The sequence below is a fragment of the Podarcis erhardii genome, assembly GCF_964252035.2.
Source record: "Podarcis erhardii genome assembly, chromosome: 1".
NCBI lineage: Eukaryota > Metazoa > Chordata > Lepidosauria > Squamata > Lacertidae > Podarcis > Podarcis erhardii.
In genome coordinates, this window is record NC_138497.1 from 118,279,975 (window position 1) to 118,299,502 (window position 19,528).

Here is a 19,528-nt window from a genome sequence, read left to right on the forward strand (position 1 = left end):
ATTCAGAGGCTGAACCAGAGGAATCCCAGCCTGCGCAGGAGTCCCCGCCTCCAGGGCCGGCTGAACTGGGGCAGGGCCTTGATTCGGAAGTGCCCGCACCTGTGCCGGATCCTCAGGAGCAGGCACCAGGTGATTCCACTCTGGCTCCAGAGGTGGTTGAGGACTCAGTGCCTGCAGGTGAGTCTCCCCCTGGGCCCAGTAACCCTTCAGCCTCTCCTGAACTGCAGAGGCTCAGGGCAGAGAGGCGGAGGGAACTGGTTTCTCCCAGGAGGAGTGCTCGCCTTAAGGCCAGGAGAGGCGGGTCTCCTGGGGGCCGGGACCGCCCCTGGCCTCAGAGAAGATAAAGGCCAGTCAGCCCAGTCCCAGGTTGTGGGAGCAACGTTGTTGTTGAGTGCCTGTTCCTGCCCGGACCCAGACCTGACTCTCCAGTGTTCCTGTTCCCGCCCGGCTTCCTGCTTCGGACCTTGCCCCGCTCCTTGTGGACTGTTTCCAGGCTAGTGACCCAGGACCGGACTTTGACTACGCCAACGGTAACCCTTCCCCCGGGACCAGCACAGCCTCCTTTTTCCTGGGTATATGTGCAGAAGAGTCTGCTATGTGGTGGAGGGTGAGCAGCTGAAAGGGCAGGTCCAAAGCTCTGCCCTCCATGCACAAAGATGTGCACCAAACCCTACTGAGATACAGGTAGAACGACTTGCACCTGCAGATGTCATGCAGATTTGTGGAGATGGCTTGTGCAATCATAGGCTTGTTGAATGTACAGTGGTACCTCTGGTTACGTACTTAATTCGTTCCGGAGGTCCGTTCTTAACCTGAAACTGTCCTTAACCTGAAGCACCACTTTAGCTAATGGGGCCTCCCGCTGCCACCACACCGCCAGAGCATGATTTCTGTTCTCATCCTAAAGCAAAGTTCTTAACCCAAGGTACTATTTCTGGGTTAGCGGAGTCTGTAACCTGAAGCGGATGTAACCTGAAGCGTATGTAACCCGAGGTACCACTGTAATTGGGAGTAACCAAGTGGGTGGCGCTGTGGGTTAAACCACAGAGCCTAGGACCTGCCGATCACAAAGTCAGCGGTTTGAATCCCCGTGATGGGGTGAGTTCCCATTGTTCGGTCCCTGCTCCTGCCAACCTAGCAGTCCGAAAGCACGTCAAAGTGCAAGTAGATAAATAGGTACCGCTCCAGCGGGAAGGCAAACGGCGTTTCCGTGCACTGCTCTGGTTCGCCACATGACCCAGAAGCTGTACGCCGGATCCCTCGGCCAATAAAGCGAGATGAGTGTCGCAACCCCAGAGTCGGCCACGACTGGACCTAATGGTCAGGGGTCCCTTTACCTTTTAAGTAACCTGTGGCCCTCGTGATGTTGTTTGCCTTCAGTTCCAGATGGCACAATGGCACAATCCAGCCCAGCCGATGATCAGGGATGGTTAGAGTTGTCATCTAGCAACATCGGAAGGGTGATACACAGGTCCCCCACTTCTGATGTAACCCCTTCACAGTGAAGCCGTGAGGCATCAGTCTTCCAAGGCAGAGGGGAACTGTGTTGCCACGTATGCAACCTCTGGCTGCTACAAGCAGTTTCTCACCATGCCATGTTAGATAGGGACTAGCATGTGGGGGGCGGGAACCCTGGCATTGCTGAAGACCATTGAAATCAGCTGTATGTTTGCAGAAAGCCATTGTTAAGCTTATGCCGTTGAACACCGCAGTGCAGAATTATTTAGAGACTGGTTTAGACTTCCTGGGAATACTGCTGTCATTTTATTTGGAAATGTTGACAGGAAAACCGGTGCTTGTGCAGTGTGCGAAGGCCACAATGGCCGGGAAAGGCCCATCTCCACCCCCATCATTCAGCCCGGACACTGAGGTCCAGCTCCAAGGGCCTTCCGGCGGTTCCTTCACTGCAAGAAGTGAAGCTACAGGGAACCAATCTTCTCAGTAGTGTCGTCTCCTTGTGGAACACCCTCCCATCAGATGTCAAGGAAATAAACAACTATCTGACTTTTAGACGGCATCTGAAGACAGCCCTGTTTAGGGAAGTTTTTAATGTTTGATGTTTTATCATGTTTTTAATATTCTGTGGTGAGCCGCCCAGATGGGCAGGGTATAAATAAATTATTATTATTATTATTATTATTATTATTATTATTATTACCCAGCCCTAGTTCAGGCTCAATAGAAAGAGAGAACAGGTAAAGAAATGATATTTGGTGTCATACTGTCTTTTAATTTGTTTGGAAGCCACCCATAGTGGCTGCAGTAACCCAGTCAGATTAACTAGGTGACTAATTAATTAATTAATTAATTAATGGTGTTGAATACTGGGGCCTGGGGCCATTGTTGTTCACTTAGATCTACAGAGGTATAGTCGCAGTGCACATGACGGAGTTACATCTATTTCAGCCGATGTCCTCAATATGAGGTCTCCATTGGAATGTATCTGGGGAGATTGTTGGACTGTTTTGGTTCACCTGTTTAAGCAGCAAGAGCCCGTCTTGCAGAAGAGCAAAGTGTACTCCTGACGGCAATAAAGAGCAGGATCTACTTTTAAGGCTATCGCCCTGCCATCATATCTGCTGGAGCTTTTAATTGTGCATGCAAATGGGTATTTACATTGTTTACTAGCGCTCGGCATGTGCCACCTTGTCCTTTAACAGCCCGACAAATGCCAATTTTTCACTGTGTTAAACTTCAGTAGACTCGTTGAGCTCATCATTTGCACAGGCATGCGAGAGCTTGGAAAGGGGCCTTGCGGGCCAAAGATGGGGACCAAATGGCCCTCCAGGTGTGTGGCTGGACTACAACTCCCATCCTCCTTTGCCATTGGCCGTGCTGGCTGGAGCTGATGGGAGCTGTTCACAGTGCAATGGCAAATCCAAGCCAGCCAATTGTGCTTGAGGAGGGTGTCGTGAGAATCATGGCCAAGGGTAGCAAGGAATTTGCATTCTAGGAAAGCAAACTGTTGTGTTCGCCTACAGAAACTTGTTGTTGTTGTTTAGTCGTGTCTGACTCTTCGTGACCCAATGGACCAGAGCACGCCAGGCACTCCTGTCTTCCACTGCCTCCCGCAGTTTGGTCAAACTCATGCTGGTAGCTTCGCGAACAATATCCAACCATCTCGTCCTCTGTCGTCCCCTTCTCCTTGTGCCCTCCATCTTTCCCAACATCAGGGGCTTTTCCAGGGAGTCTTCTCTTCTCATGAGGTGGCCAAAGTATTGGAGTCTCAGCTTCAGGATCTGTCCTTCCAGTGAGCACTCAGGGCTGATTTCCTTCAGAATGGATCGGTTTGATCTTTTTGCAGTCCATGGGACTCTCAAGAGTCTCCTCCAGCACCATAATTCAAAAGCATCAATTCTTTGGTGATCATCCTTCTTTATGGTCCAGCTCTCACTTCCATACATCATTACGGGGGAAACCGTAGCTTTAACTATACGTACCTTTGTCGGCAAGGTGATGTCTCTGCTTTTTAAGATGCTGTCTAGGTTTGTCATTGCTTTTCTCCCAAGAAGCAGGCCTCTTTTAATTTCATGACTTCTGTCACCATCTGCAGTGATCATGGAGCCCAAGAAAGTAAAATCTCACAGAAACTAGCATTGAAGAAAAACGTAAAGGAACTACCAGAAATCATAATACTGAAAGGAGAAAACATAACATGAAAGCAGATTCCAACTAAACATCAGGAAGAACTTTATGACAGTATGAGCTATTAGACAGTGGAACCAGTGTTAGAAACAGAGATATGAAAGCTAGGAGCTAAATGGCACCTTAAACCTAGGTTATGGTTCTTTAGGGTGCATGTGGGTAGAACGTGCTTTAAGTGTGTTTTGAGCAAATGGCTTTTAGGCAGCCCATATTTAGAGCAGACTTCAGCAATGTTAGAAACAGATATAAATCTAGGAGCTAAATAGCACCTTAAACCTAGGTTATAGGCACAACAACGAAATGTCTAGGTGCGCTTTTTTGTGGCAGGAATACAAAGCTGAAAATGAATGAACCGCAGCTAAAATTCATGTTCATTTTTCACATGGTCTAGTCCTTCCCCTGCCCACCCCCCTAATGTACTTAAGAGGGTCTTTCCTCCAGTCTTCAATAACCTACTATATTCTGTATAAAGTCGTTCCAAATAACATTGTATTCATAGCAACATATGAAGGGACGTGGGTGGCGCTGTGGGTTAAACTACAGAGCCTAGGACTTGCTGATCAGAAGGTCGGCGGTTCAAATTCCCGCAGCGGGGTGAACGCCCGTTGCTCAGTCCCTGCTCCTGCCAGCCTAGCAGTTCGAAAGCACGTCAAAGTGCAAGTAGATAAATAGGTACCGCTTTGGGGGGGAAGGTAAATGGTGTTTCCATGCGCTGCTCTGGTGTGCCAGAAGCGGCTTAGTCATGCTGGCCACATGACCCGGAAGCTGTACGCCGGCTCCCTCGGCCAATAAAGCGAGATGAGCACTGCAACCCCAGAGTTGGCCACAACTGGACCTAATGGTCAGGGGGCCCTTTACCTTTACCTTTATGAATGGATAGCTCCCTTCTTCATTACTTCACTTGAGTTGATGAATCTGATCAACGCCTGACTCCCTTGCTCTTCCATCTCTCTCTGTATGTACATGCATATACACAGAGCAACTTAACTAGACTTTAGACTGCTTTTTTAAGTGTCAGGGAGCAGAAACAGTGGGCAAGAAAATGCCCACTCTTAAACTTTTGACTTAATTTCTCTCTCCCCCCCCCCCCCCCCGCTGTTCTATCAGCCTTATGGGTTTTTTTGTTTTTGTTAATCCTACGCTGCCATTTAGTCTTCCTCTTTTTCTCTGCTTGGAGATTAATCGTGCAGGAAATGAGTAAAACCTCCGAGAGCTGCCTGCTACTGCGGTCCATCTACATTAAATGTCTCTAGAATGGCTGCTTTAAAATGGCTGATTAGGTACATGCTGTCGACTTAAGTCTACAGAGGCCGCCACGTGAAAGACCAACTGATATATAACGCAAGGGGATTTACGAGCATGTTAATAATTTAGGAGTTGAGGTATTTGAAATGTTTTTAAATTATTAAGTATGAGGGAAGCATAAAAGAAAGCAGGCTTTCCCATTTATTAATTAATCATACTTTTCCTTCAAGGGAAGTATAATAATTAATGGTCAAGGATGATGGGAATTGTTGACCGGCAACATTTGAGGGTCACAGATTCCCTGCCTCACCTCTAAGCTCTCTAATCAGCAGAAATAGTTTTTAACATCATAGACCCTTGTAACATTCATAAAATTATAGAATTGTAGAGTTGGAAGGGACCCGAGTGTCATCTAGTCTAACCCCCTCCAATGCAGGAATATGCAGCTGTCCCATATGGGAATCCTCCAATTTTTTAAAAATCAGAGCATTCTACTGATTTTGGTGAGACTTGAGCCTGCCTAACTGTCATAATCATAATACCTATTTTTATCCCATTCATGAAAGCTCATCTCTGAAAACGTAGAGATGAGGCAAATGCATTCTCAGCTTTTAAATACGGTACTTTCCCCCTTCCTGAAATGTATCCTTAAACAATACCTGAAGGAGCGTCTTCACCCCCATTGTTCAGCCCGCACACTGAGGTCCAGCTCTGAGGGCCTTCTGGTGGTTCCCTCCCTGCGAGAAGTGAGGTTACAGGGAACCAGGCAGAGGGCCTTCTCGGTAGTGGCACCCACCCTGTGGAATGCCCTCCCATCAGATGTCAAGGAAATAAACAACTACCTGACTTTTAGAAGACATCTGAAGGCAGCCCTGTATAGGGAGGTTTTTGATCTTCAATATTTTATTATGTTTTTAATATCCTGTTGGAAGAGTGGCCCAGCCAGATGGGTGGGGTATAAGTAATAAATTATTATTATTATTATTATTATTATTATTATTATTATTATTATTATTATTACTACTGTTGGTGGTGGTGGTGGGTAATCTTCATTCTGTACCAAGTTGTTCAGTCTTGCTAAAAAAGCAGACAAAGCTCCTAACCCTTATTTGCTTCTGGCAATTAAATAAGAAGCCTCTTATTGTTCTGACTAAAATGGTTAAGCCTGAGAAAAGAACTAATATACTGTACCTAAGTTTTTTTAAAAAAATATATTTTTAAGGCAAGAAATGGTTGGCTGTATGACACAGAACTCCACAGGCCACTGCAGCTGTGGAAAAAGAAGAAGCTGTTGAACAGGATGATTGTGGTTTGCTGTGAGAACTTAATTTTCCTGTTGACCATTTTTGAACAGGAAGTTGAACAAATTTTAGTTTAACGTGCTACAGATTCTGATCTTTAGGTGTAAAATGCTCACAGGGAGTATAGTATCTGTTTTGCCGCAGTGATGAGCATTGCAACGTGCACAACTCTGGAGTAGTTCGGAAATTCGGCCGATGGTTACGTGACCTAAGTATATATTTTTAGATTATTATTGTTATTGACCTTTTGAAGCTGTAGTTAGAAAAAGTGTTTTTTAAAATCCTGAAAGCAGTTTCCCCCCCCCCCTCTTCTATTGCTGTATTAGTCAGTCTTTAAAGTGTTTCTGTAATTGTTTTCTTTCTTCATTGGGTGAGAGAGTGAGGGAGAATGGATGGCAAAGCTATTGGGACAGATAATATGAAATTATATTAGCTGGAAGTGACCGCAGGTAATGTTGTGTCATCTCCCCACCTCTCAAAAAAATTAAACCTTGAAACAGGAAACCTTGAAACATTTCAGTGTAGTAGAGTAGTGTGTTCATGAGGAGCGTTTGTCTCAAATTAGACCTGATATAAATGAGATTACCTGGCAAAAGCACATTGAGTTTCTATACATGCTTAAGGTACATATGTGAGAGGCATGTTTATAATTATATTTTGGGAATGATGCATGTACTTGTGTAGCTGCATTGTTTTATACTTTCTGGATGCCCTATGATCATGTTTTAAAGTACTTGTGTTCTAGCAGTGCTTGGTTTATAACATAGTTGTTTCTTTTTGGGTTCCAATGTATTTCTTATCAATTAAAAAAACAAACAAACAAAAATTAAACCTTCTCAAGCATTTACTTCCAGAGAAGTAAATCTTGGGATCTTAAAATTCCTCTGGACACAGAGTGGGGGTGGAGCACTATAGGAAGCACAAAATCTTTAGTTGGAGCAGGGAAGAAGTGATTCAGTTGTTTCCAGTACCACCCTTCCAAAATAACTGAGTGCAAAAACACATTGGTACAGTATTTGAGTCCCGTCCCACATCGAATTTCTCCTCTCCTGCCGCACCCCAAAGTAATGAGCGATTATGGTTGCTGTTACCTAGAGCATGTTTTGTTTATTCTTCCTGGCTTTCTGCTTCTGAGGTTGCAATACTAAAGCATCTATATATTTTGAATAAAAGAGGTTACTTTCTCCACAAATGCTCTTTCCTCACTTTCTGCCACTCTTCTGGCAGGCTAAGTACCAATACCCCCCTCCTCCCCTTTTTAGCCCCCTTTATTCATTAATACAGTGGTACCTCAGGTTACATACGCTTCTGGTTACATACACTTCAGGTTACACACCCCACTAAGCCAGAAATAGTGCTTCAGGTCAAGAACTTTGCTTCAGGATAAGAACAGAAATTGGGCTTCGGTGGCGCGGCAGCAGCAGGAGGCCCCATTAGCTAAAGTGGTGCTTCAGGTTAAGAACAGTTTCAGGTTAAGAACAGACCTCCAGAATGAATTAAGTACTTAACCCGAGGTATCACAGTATATTCGTTTTCTATCCCACCCTTCTTCTAAGGAACTCAGGGTGGTATACACAGCCGTCTTTTCTATGAATTTTAGTCTCCTGACAACCCTGTCAGGTGCATACATTTGGCTGAGAGATAGAATTATAGATTTGTAGTGTTGCAAGGGACCCCTGAGGGTCATCTATTCCAACCCCCTGAAATGCAGGAATCTTTTGTCCAATGTGAGGCTCGAACCCACAACCCTGAGATGAAGAATCTCCATTCTCTATTTAAGTTCTTCTGTCTCGTTCCTTATCGCCCTGCTTGCTTGATTTGACAAAATATCAGATTTTCAGTCATTCTGCTGAGGTCCAAGGCTATAATAGCATCATAATTTTAATTATTCGGAAGGGCCTTTTCTTCTTAAAAAGCTGTGTACAGGTGGTATGTCTGCTGCTTAAAACTTTGAGGTTTTTGTTATTTCAGTTGTTGCGGTTCAGATTTGTCATTATCTATACAATTACTAATGTGTAAGGTGGGGACTGCCCCTCAGCAGAGCATTTCGGAGAAGTTACAAAATGGTGTGTTTTTTCCCCTTGACAGGTTTCACAGTGATAGAAGAACGTTTTAGGTTTAAACCATGCCTGTCCCTCCTCCTCCAGCTCCTCCCCCTCCCCCAACACTTGCCTTGGTAAGTCTCAACTTTTTTATTTTAATTTTTTTATGGGGATAAACAACCACTATCTATTGTATGGATCAATGAAAATGAAGCCAAGGTCTTGGCCAGTGTGGTGTAGTGGTTAGAGAGTTGGACTAGGACTCAGGAGAGCAGGGTTCTAATCCTCAGTCGTCCTTGGTGTCTGAACTATAAACCATAAAATTAAAAACTGATGAATCCAAATAGGAATTGAACTGATTTTTAAAATATTTTTAATAGGTTGACTCCTTACTTGTAATCTGCATCCTCGGGAGTTATTATGATGTGCACAACGTTTAGGAAAAGGAGTAGGAATCTAGTGCAGGAATGTTGCACGTGATTTTACACTTGGGGAAAACATGCTTATTTAGTGGAATTCTGAAGAGGCGTGAGTCAACTTCTGGAACATCTGGAGAAATTTGAGCTGTTTCATGTTGCTCATACAAAATATTTTCTTTTTCTATTAAACTTTTTTTTTAAAAAAAAAGATGTGTGTGCTTCTGCTAACAAAAGATAATTCAAAACTTTATAGCAATCATGGCAGATTTTAAATATGGAGCCTGTAAAATTGGAATGGCTCTTTGATCAGAATTCTTTAAGCACTTTTAATAAAAAGCATTATAAGAAACTGTTTTATTCCCTTCGAAATATATCCAGGAAATCCTGTGTTTGGATATTGGAAGTGTTCCCCTCTATCTGGAAAATGACTCTCTTTGTGCAAACGAACTGTGTGTCTGTTTCCAAGACAGCAAACTTAAAAGTGTCTCTTCTTTACTGACTTAAATACTGACTTAATTATGAACGAGTTTTTTTTAAAAAAACACGAAGCAGACATTCAGGGCTTCTATACACTTTGCATCCACAGATGTATGTCTGAAAGTCCCAGCTTATCACAGTTTCTTGGTGTTTAACACATGTTTAGGGGTGCACCCCTGCCCTGCACACACTGACCTGTTTCACACTGGATGAAAGGGGTGGTGACAGGTAACGTCAGTCCCACTGCATGCCTTGACCTTGGCATTTGCTTCACGTTTGCCAGGTGCTGACATCGGGCCAGAGCCATTCTCACATATTATGTTGGGGTAGTAAAGTCCAACAGTGAGTGTCCCAGCTAATTGTCACAGAATCAGCAGTGCTATGCAGAACAGCATCCATATTTGGGAAAGGTTTGTGGCTTGGTCGTACAGCATGTGCTTTCAGTCCCTAGGATCTTGTTGTCTAGGACTAGGGCCCTTCAGGATTTAACCTCCTTCCGTCCGGCCTGTAACACAGAGCTACAGTGGTGCCCTGCAAGACGAATGCCTCGCAAGACGAAAAACTCGCTAGACAAAAAAGTTTTCCGTTTTTTGAGGTGCTTCGCAAGACGAATTTCCCTATGGGCTTGCTTTGCAAGACGAAACGTCTTGCGAGTTCTTGCAAGTTTTTTTCCCCTTTTTTCCCTTTTTCTAAGCCGCTAAGCCACTAATAGCCGTGCTTCGCAAGACGAAAAAACCGCAAGATGAAGAGACTCGCAGAACAAATTAATTTCGTCTTGCGAGGCACCACTGTATTCCACCTGGCCTTTAATTTGAATTCAGCCTGATCTTTATTTCCCTTCTCTTTCCCCCCTCTCCTTTTATGAAGATGACCCGCTCTGAGACACCACAGCTAATTCTCCCCTGGCCGCCTCGCTGGCCCAAGTAGGACCAATTCAGCCAGCTAGCTCTGGGGATTATCTAATGCTTATTTCCCTTAAATTGATTTTTGAATTTGAATTTTATTGTTATTCATGCTTTTATACTGTATTTTATGCTGCTTTTGTAATTAAGTGTTTTAAATTTGTTGTTAGCCGCCCTGAGCCTGGTTTTTGAACTGGGAAGGGTGGGGTATAAATAAAAAAATATTATTTATTATCATTTATTATTGTCCTGGAGAGCAGCTGCCAATCAGAGTAGATGAATCATAGCATTGTAGAGTTGGAAGGGACCATGATGACCATCTCGTCCAACCCCCTGCAATGCAGGAATATTTTACCCAGTGTGGGACTCAAACCCACAACCCTGAGATTAAGAGTGGGGGTGGACTTGTTGACCCTTGGAGTCCCTTCCAGCTCTGTGATTCTATGCTGTACCAACTGGTGTGGCTCTGTTGGTAGAAAAATGAAACCACAACTGGGTCTGGAGGGATGTTGTGCCTGAAGGAAAATGGCTGCTTTTCTTTTCTTAAAAAGATAATAATTAAATAGTCATGCCCTACCTTTCTTTCTGAACCCGACTGACATACAACTGTCAATTAAGGGAGGGAATCATGTTGGGAAAGGTCATTGCACAAACATTTAAGGAGTCGACCATGTGGTGCCCCGCAAGATGAATGCCTCGCAAGACGGAAAACCCGCTAGACGAAAGGGTTTTCCGTTTTGGAGGTGCTTCGCAAAACGAATTTCCTATGGGCTTGCTTCGCAAGACGAAAATGCCTTGCGAGTTCCTGCAGGTTCCCCCCCCCCTTTTCTGAGCCGCTAAGCCACTTATCAGCTGATCTGCAAAGCCGCTAAGCCGCTAATAGCGCTAGGCCTCTAATGGGCTTGCTTCGCAAGACGAAAAAACCGCAAGACGAAGAGACTCGCGGAACGGATTCTTTTCGTCTTGCGAGGCACCACTGTATAATGTTACAAGCAATTAGTTTTGTATCTTCTGCCCCATATAGGCATTTTGTATTTAAACCATATAACATATGCCCATCATATGATATTATGAACACCAGAAATGGTGGGGTGGGGCAGAGCTGTTCTGCTACCTTCCTGACAGGTGGGTGGCTGTTGCATATTGGGGAGGGAGAAAGAGAGGACAGGCCAGGAGGGAGGTTGGCATGGTGTAAACGCACGGCAGAGCCAATCTGGCACTGCTGGTGGTCTGATTTGGTATTCAAACAGCTATCTATCTGATTTGCAAAAAAACAGTTGGGTAACTGTTGGCTCTGAGGTGTACAAGAAAGGTGATTCCTACACCATGCATCATTATGACTTAAATGCATCTTTCCTTGTTCTGCTTCATAATTAGTATCATTCCTTTGCAGGCGAATACAGAAAAGCCGAGCTTAAACAGATCAGAGCAAGCAGGACGAAATGCTCTTCTCTCCGATATTACCAAAGGGAAAAAACTTAAGAAGGCTGTTACCAATGACAGGAGTGCCCCAGTCTTCGATAGTAAGTATACTTCTGTGTCTTTCAGTGGGTTAACCGTGCAGAATACTTTCTGCACCACTAGCCAGACGTCTTGAAGCTGTGAAATGCGTAGGGTTTTCCTCTGTGGTTCTGAATGTATGCATGTAAAGGCTGCGTCCACCTGGCAATTTAAAGTGAATTTGATGCATCCCATGTGTGCATATTTCTCGCGTTGTCTATATAACATTGTCCTCATCCGCGTGGTAGTCTGCACTTTCCCTTCATTTCCTGGTTTTTCTGATCCATGGATAATGTGAGGACGAAAAATCCATCCTAATATTTCAAATGGGTGTACTAAGGTGTGAGCAGGGTTATGTCTGGAGTTGTGTTACTGGGGTGGCATCTATCACCATACTGTCTGCTTCTGTTGGCTAGATGCTGTTGGGACCAGGCATGACACTACAAACAAACAAACAAACAAACAAACAAACAAACAAACAAACAAACAAACACCCTGCTGTTTTCTGCAAGTCTGGTATATTGGAAAATATGTATTTCAATTTTTATTTTTAAGAGAACGACCACATTGTACAGGTAAATAAATACCTGTGTGCATGCCCACAATGGACCTCAGGTTTCTGGAATGCAGGGTGGGTGAGGAAGTACTAATTTGGGGGCATGAACAACAGCACACAGTACTGTGGATGGGAAATATTCAGAGTTCAATTGAAAGCACTCATGTATGCACCAAGGTGCATGCAGAAAAACCAGGTCCCTGTGATCCACATTTGCACTACCACTCTGTTATGTACACAGCCCAAAACTTGAATGGTCTTGAGTTATCCTAGACCAGGGCTAAGGAACCACTGGCCCTCCAGATGTTGTTGGACTCCAACTCCCATCAGCCCCAGCTACTCCTCGGGGCATGATCAGTCGCTGTTTTATTTAAAGCAGGTACCAATAACCTACAGATCCTGTGAAGACCTTTCTTCATTTTCCCAGACTTTTCACAAAGTGTTTTGTTTTGCTTTTTAAGTTCCTTGCATCTTTTAAATCTGCTTTTGCCCTCTGTTGCTATTCCGGGTTTTAATCGCACCATCTTTATTCTGCTTTTAGAGTTTAGGTATTGATCTGTTTTACAGTTTTAACCTTGATTGCGAATCACCCCTAAGTTGTTGGGTAGTATGGATGGGTAGAACAGTCAACCATTTCACGTGGGGGTTCCGTCCCCCCCCCCATGCATGTCTTTGGGATGCCCCACCCTGTTACGCTGTGCACCACCCATTTACGGGTCACTTCCTGGTTCAACAAGGTGCACACATGCCTGGTCGCAGGCCCTCCCTTCGTAAGAATGTCAGTTGGTCATTGCTTGTAAGTACATTTTTTAAAAATACAGTGGCACCTCGGGTTAAGTACTTAATTCGTTCCGGAGGTCCGTTCTTAACCTGAAACTGTTCTTAACCTGAGGTAACACTTTAGCTAATGGGGCCTCCTGCTGCCGCCATGCAATTTCTGTTCTCATCCTGAAGCAAAGTTCTTAACCTGAGGTACTATTTCTGGGTTAGCGGAATCTGTAACCTGAAGCGTATGTAACCTAAAGCGTATGTAACCCGAGGTACCACTGTAACAATAATCATTATGGTGTTTAAATGCTCTCCCTCCCCTCCCATGCTGTCTCTGCAGAACCTAAAGGGTCTGGTGGTGGAGGTGGCTTCACGAGCAGCAGCAGCGGTGGTGGTGGTGGCGGCGGCAGTGGCGGCAGCTATGGTGGAGGAGGACCACCTGGTTTAGGAGGTCTGTTCCAGGCAGGGATGCCCAAACTCCGATCTGCAAACAGGGATAATGGTAAGCCGGGGAATACATTCAGTGGCGCACAGAATATTGCACTTGGCATCCTTGCTTACCCAATGCGAGGAAAGGCCAAATATGAATACAATAAATCCAGCCTGGGTTCTTCCTCTGTCTCTCTCTCACTTACACACACACACACTCTGGAACAGCAGAGCTATTGACTGACTGGCTTTCTTGGTGCCAAGCGGGTCAGAATGGAGGTTTCATTTGATAATGCCTGCTCAGGAATGAGTGCCGCTTGTTACATGATGCATAGAACCATTTCTCACCTGAAATCCAGGCGCTCTTCATTGCCCCAAACCCCCTTTTCCACTCATCCCAGTCTGCCAGCTTTTCCGTTCTTCTCTCCCCTTTCCTCCAAATAAGTATGGAAATTGTGTGCCGCATCACTTTCCAGTGTGAACACAGCAGCCAAGTAGACGGCAAAGCACCTGCCATTTATGCCAAGACCCACAAACAGATCTTCTTTTTCTCCTCGCCTACTCGGTGGTCTGCCTCCCTACTTTGAAAGCTGTATCATAGGAAATGCTTCTTTGTGTTCTCCTCCCTCCTACAGCTCTAGCCTGTTTTATTCTTTATCATATTTGCATCTTACCCTTGCTTCATGCAGTTTGGGGTTTTAGATGTGAGGGAACCCTATTTTAATCTCATAGCAATTCTGGGAAGGTAGATTCAGCTGACTTGCTATTATTAATTAAATTGGTATACCACCCTATACCCACAGCTCTCACGGCAGTTCACAAGATAAAATCACAATAGAAAAACACAAAATACTGCACATAATAAAACAACAACCCAATAATCCCCCCTCCCCAAAACATTTGGGGTCACCCAGTCCTGGGCGTACCCAGGATTTTTGTGGGCGGGGTGGGGGGGGCAGAACTGAGCCATCTGCAACGTGATTGGTCAAGTGCTGTTAAGTGCTGTTATTTATTTACTTAATGGGGGCATCTGCCCCTCCCTGCCCCCCTTGGCTACCCCCATGCACCTAGTACAGGTATAGGCAAACTTTGGCCCTCCAGATGTTTGGGACTACAATTCCCATCATCCCTGACCACTGGTCCTGTTAGCTAGGGATGATGGGAATTGTAATCCCAAACATCTGAAGGGCCGGAGTTTGCCTATGCCTGACCTAGTAAGTTGCATGACCGAGCAGAAGTTTGAACTCTGCTTCCTTCAGTATTACTTAAGCCACTAGACCAATTGCTTCTCCAGTATAGACTAACTTACATAGATGAATAGTATATATTATTGGTAACATTCTAATAACCCATGTCTGTGACAGAGAGGGTGAATGTGTGTTTGGCAATGCTGGTATTAAATACATCCATTTTGTCTCTGTTTGTACGGCTGGTTTATCTAGCGCAGCAATATGTTTATTATGTTTATTTAAAACATGGCTATACCACCCATCATGGGGAAAAGAGAGTTTTCCCAGGATGGCTTACAATTAAATTCAAAATGCAAAACGATGCCGGCAAAAATAAGTCACCTTACAGAGCAGAGAGGCTTCCAAAAGGAATAACAGTAAGCATTCTGCACTGTGAGATAAAGTTTCCTTGATTCATGGGCTGCATTTATGGGTCAGAGAACAAGCTGGAGTGGCTGAGGCAGGTCAGATTTATACTTTCCTGATGCAGGCGTCTCCCATAAGGCTTGGATGTAGCGGTGCTGGTTAAAAGTGCATGAGGAGGTCTTTCAGCCTGTGTTTGATACAACACAGTCTTTCAGAGCTGGTATTATCTGTTGTGTCACAGGCTATTTATGGCTCTCCTCTTAATCTCAGGGCACTTAACGAGTCCGAGTTTTTCTGTGAGACTGCCTCTTCTAGACAAATGCAAGTAACCGGACAGAAGAAAAATTCCTTCTGCCACCCCAAATATACGTAAATTGCATTGAGCCAGAGCTATTTTTGCAGGGCTGTCGGTCAAGTAGGGAATATACCATCGAGGATCCATTGCTTACCGAACAGCATGAAGAAAATGGAGCATGCTTTGCATATGCACTGACAGCGGTCGTCCTCTGTTGGATTTTTTATTTTTTGAAGAGATCTGCATTCCTTAAGACTTCCTCGGATGCTACCGTTCACGTTGCAGTAAACGTTTCCATATATCGGCGGCTATACGTAGGGGGCTCAAAATCCATCCTTTTCTGTGTGGTTTCGGTTCTGTATGACCAACTGATTTCTTTACATTCTCAGATTCTCCAGGAAGCAGGGCTCCAGTGTTCCCACCGGGAGGAAAAGCAACGTCAGCAAAGCCCTTTTCACTCCCAGGTGGTGCAGGGCGGTTTGCAGGCCCTTCTCCTGGGCAAAGAACTGCCGTTCCAGAGCCACAAAGGAGCCGAATGCCTCCACCGAGACCTGACCCTGGTTCCAGGGCCGATACGGGTGCTCCTCCCGTGCCAAATACTCCAAGACCTGTCCCATCAACACTGTACAATCGAGGACCCCCTCCTGTGCCGGGAGCCAGCAGGCAAGTCAGTTTAGGCCTCACACCTCCGCCTTTCCCCGGAAATCGATTCGGAGGGTCCCTCCGCCAAGGGGGTCATCCTCCTCCTTTCGCAAACAGGCCTCCTCTTCCTCCGGCCCCAGGCAGGCCGACAGAAGACAAGCCTCCGCCGCCGCCGCCCCCAGCAGGAAGCAGGCCACCTCTCAACCGGGAAGCTTCATTGCCACCTCCTCCTCCACCTCAAAACAACAGGCCTCCGGTTCCTTCCACACCTCGGCCATCTTTTGGCTCTCCGGTCCCTCCTCCACCACCTCCAAGCAGGCCAGGCCCGCCTCTGGTTCCTCCGACGTCCGGCGGAAATGATGAGATGCCGCGGCTTCCTCAGAGGAATATATCACTAGCGTGTCCTTCTCCGCCGAGCCTGCCTGGTTCTTGTCGCTCTGGACCTCTCCCTCCACCACCAGGCGAGAGGCCGCCACCTCCCGTCAGAGACCCGCCCAGCAGATCAGGTGAGGCTCCCTGCGTTCTTCCAGCGACGACGCGAATGCCATAATACATACAGTCATACCTCATGTTACGTTCTTTCAGGATATGTCCTGCAGCGACCCGGAAGTACTGGAAAGGGTTACTTCTGGGTTTGGCGCTCGCGCATGCGCAGACGTGCAAAATGATGCCACGCGCATGCGCAGAAGCGGTGAATAGCAACCCATGCATGCACAGACGTGAGTTGGGTTCTTTTCATGTTGCGAACGGACCTCCAGAACGGATCCCATTCGCAACCAGGGGTGCCATTGTAATGCAAACATTGAGGTGAAGTGAGAGGGGGACGTAATAGCAGTGTATTAAATTTAGCACGGCGGTGTATGAAATTTTGTGTGTTGTATAGCTAGAGAGAGGTTTTCTTCCCTTTGCATAATGTTAGAATGCTGGGGACATCCAATGAAGCAGAATGGCAGGGGATTCAGAGCAGACCAAAATGTTGAAAAAGTCTTGATTCACGCAGTGCATAAACTATGGAATGTGTTCCCACAAGTAAGAGGGCCACCAACTAGGGCTATATATTGAGGTATATCAATATATCGTCCAAAACCGGTTTGAAGTCCATATCGTGATGTCAGTTTCATAATTTTTTACCTAGCCATATATCGTGAATCATGATGTGTGTGTGCTATGCAAAAATCACAATGTGGGGAAAACCATGAAGCCAGCCAATGCTTCTCTTGATTACTGCAACCCATGAACTCTGTTGACTCAGCTCTTCCCTGCTTCCTGCAGGGGGCAGCGAATCACAAGAGCAGAAGCCGGCAAAAATCACGATGCTGGAAAAACCGTGAAGCCAGCCAGTGCCTCTATATAGCTTCATCCTTATTTCAGACATCGTGATATATCATTGCAATGTTTAGCTGGGGATATATCACACTGCTGAAAAACAGATATTGCCTAGCCCTGCCACCATCTTGGAACATTGAGGCCTACTGAGACCTGTAAGATCAGAATTGGGTGTCTGAATCTTGGAGGTATTTAATTCTTAGCCTCAAGGAGGCAACAGTTAAGCTGCCTCAGAAAAAGCCACAGTTAAACTCAGTGGCTCTAGTTGCCCTGCTTGGATGACTTATGCTGAAGAACAGACAGCGGAAACGATATCCAGTTAGTACATACTGTACATAATTTTATTTATATTCTGCCTTTCCACAGTTCATGCTCAAGGCAGCTTACAGCATGGAAACAAAAAACTACAACATAACAATAAATAAAACAATAAATAAAACATTTTAAAAATATAACCAAACTGAACAATTTTTCACATGAATCACAAGCAGATCTATAGAAAAGCAGGTCTATAGAAAAGATACAAAAAATAAAATAAAACCACAACAGCAATAGATGTTAAGGAAATAAACAACTACCTGACTTTTAGAAGACATCAGAAAGCAGCCCTGTTTAGGGAAGTTTTAAATGTTTGATCTTTTATTGTGTTTTTAATATCCTGTTGGGAGCCACCCAGAGTGGCTAGGGAAACCCAGCCAGATGGGTGGGGTATAAATTATTATTATTATTATTAGTATGTCTTGTAGTGGATTTAGACATGTTACATTACCATTTATTCTAGTACATTGCATCTAGGAAGCTGATGACCTGAATGGGGCACTTTTTCATTTCAAAACAGATGTGGCATGAAAAAATAGCTTTTGTGTTTACATGAGATATCTATATGCATATATGTATGGAGGGGGGAAATAATACAGATTTAATTTTTAGTAGGCCAGAACTCCTCTATAGTTTTCCTTTTTTAAATTTAAGATCAAGCATGGGAAGTGTTACCTTGGCACGAACCTGTTAACTATGGGTGTGTTTCTGGCCAAGCGCAATTCTTTCTAAATGGATCTTAACCGTAATAACATTTTTTGAGGAGGAATCATTCATGTGGTACACTCTGTAGAGAATTTGCTGGCTCTGGAGAGATCCAGTGCAAATAATTTTCCATGGATCTTCCCAAATGCTGTTAAGATACCCTTCACTTCAAGCGAGAAGTTAGAAAGCTAATACAGAAAGACAGCAAATACCCTCCTCTCTGCTTACAGATAAATGGCCTCTTGTTCCTTCTGTGTAGGATGTTCTTGAGTATGTCTCTGGTATGTTCTGTGGTATGAGTCATACCTTTCAGAATAAGAAACGGCAATGGGGCCCTGTTTCGAAATGCGGGGGGTGGGGGTGGAATGCCGCTGCTGATTCTTCCAGTATACCTGAAGGAGCGTCTCCACCCCCATTGTTCAGCCTGGACACTGAGGTCCAGCTCCGAGGGCCTTCTGGCAGTTCCCTCACTATAAGAAGTGAGGTCACAGGGAACCAGGCAGAGGGCCTTCTCGGGAGTGGCACCCCCCCTGTGGAACACCCTCCCATGAGATGTCAAGGAAATAAACAACTATCTGACTTTTAGAAGACATCTGAAGGCAGCCCTGTTTAGGGAAGTTTTTAATGTTTGATGTTTTTTCACATTTTTAATGTTCTGTTGGGATCCGCCCAGAGTGGCTGGGGAATCCCAGCCAGATGGGCTGGGTATGAATTATTACAGTGGTACCTTGGGTTAAGAACTTAATTCGTTCTGGAGGTCTGTTCTTAACCTGAAACAGTTCTTAACCTGAAGCACCACTTTAGCTAATGGGGCCTCCTGCTGCCGCCATGCCGCTGGAGCATAATTTCTGTTCTCACCCTGAAGCAAGGTTATTAACCTGAGGTACTATTTCTGGGTTAGCGGAGTCTGTAACCTGAAGCGTATGTAACCTGAAGCATATGTAACCCGAGGTACCACTGTATTATTATTGTTGTTATTATTATTATTATTATTATTATTATTATTATTTGTTCTTTCATATCCAGGACCCCTTCCTCCACCTCCGCCGCCAATAAGCAGAAACGGTAGCACTTCACGGGCCTTGCCAGCTACCCCACAGCTTCCTTCCAGAGGCGGGCTTGATAAACACAGAGGCGGACCACTTCCTCCTCCACTTCCTCCTGACAGGCCTGCTTCTGGAGCGCCTCCCCCACCACCGCCACCTTCGTCCGCCATGCGAAACGGCTTCCAGGATTCTTCATGCGATGGTGTGTGCGTGTGGCAATCACCCTGCAATCCCAATGCGCAGAGCGGGATTGCGTGCGCCCAGCGACTTCCGTGAATTAAAGCAGAACATCTGCAAGAATCCTTGCGTGCACGTTG

At 45.2% G+C, this 19,528-nt stretch overlaps 1 protein-coding gene across 5 annotated transcripts in view; it reads left to right on the forward strand.

Annotated features, from left to right (window-relative positions):
- WIPF1 (WAS/WASL interacting protein family member 1) overlaps positions 1 to 19,528 on the forward strand; it is a 62,883-nt gene that overhangs the window by 34,945 nt on the left and 8,410 nt on the right. For 4 of the 5 annotated variants that reach the window (XM_081838692.1, XM_081838694.1, XM_081838696.1 and 1 more), the window contains exons 2-6: positions 8,280 to 8,367; positions 11,425 to 11,554; positions 13,196 to 13,357; positions 15,564 to 16,322; positions 19,192 to 19,413. In XM_081838692.1, coding sequence (XP_081694818.1) covers positions 8,317 to 8,367; positions 11,425 to 11,554; positions 13,196 to 13,357; positions 15,564 to 16,322; positions 19,192 to 19,413 — 1,324 coding nt within the window. In that variant the 5' untranslated portion in view covers positions 8,280 to 8,316. Of the gene's footprint in view, positions 1 to 6,277; positions 6,404 to 8,279; positions 8,368 to 11,424; positions 11,555 to 13,195; positions 13,358 to 15,563; positions 16,323 to 19,191; positions 19,414 to 19,528 lie in introns of those variants that run through there. The other variant, XM_081838693.1, reaches the window with a different exon arrangement.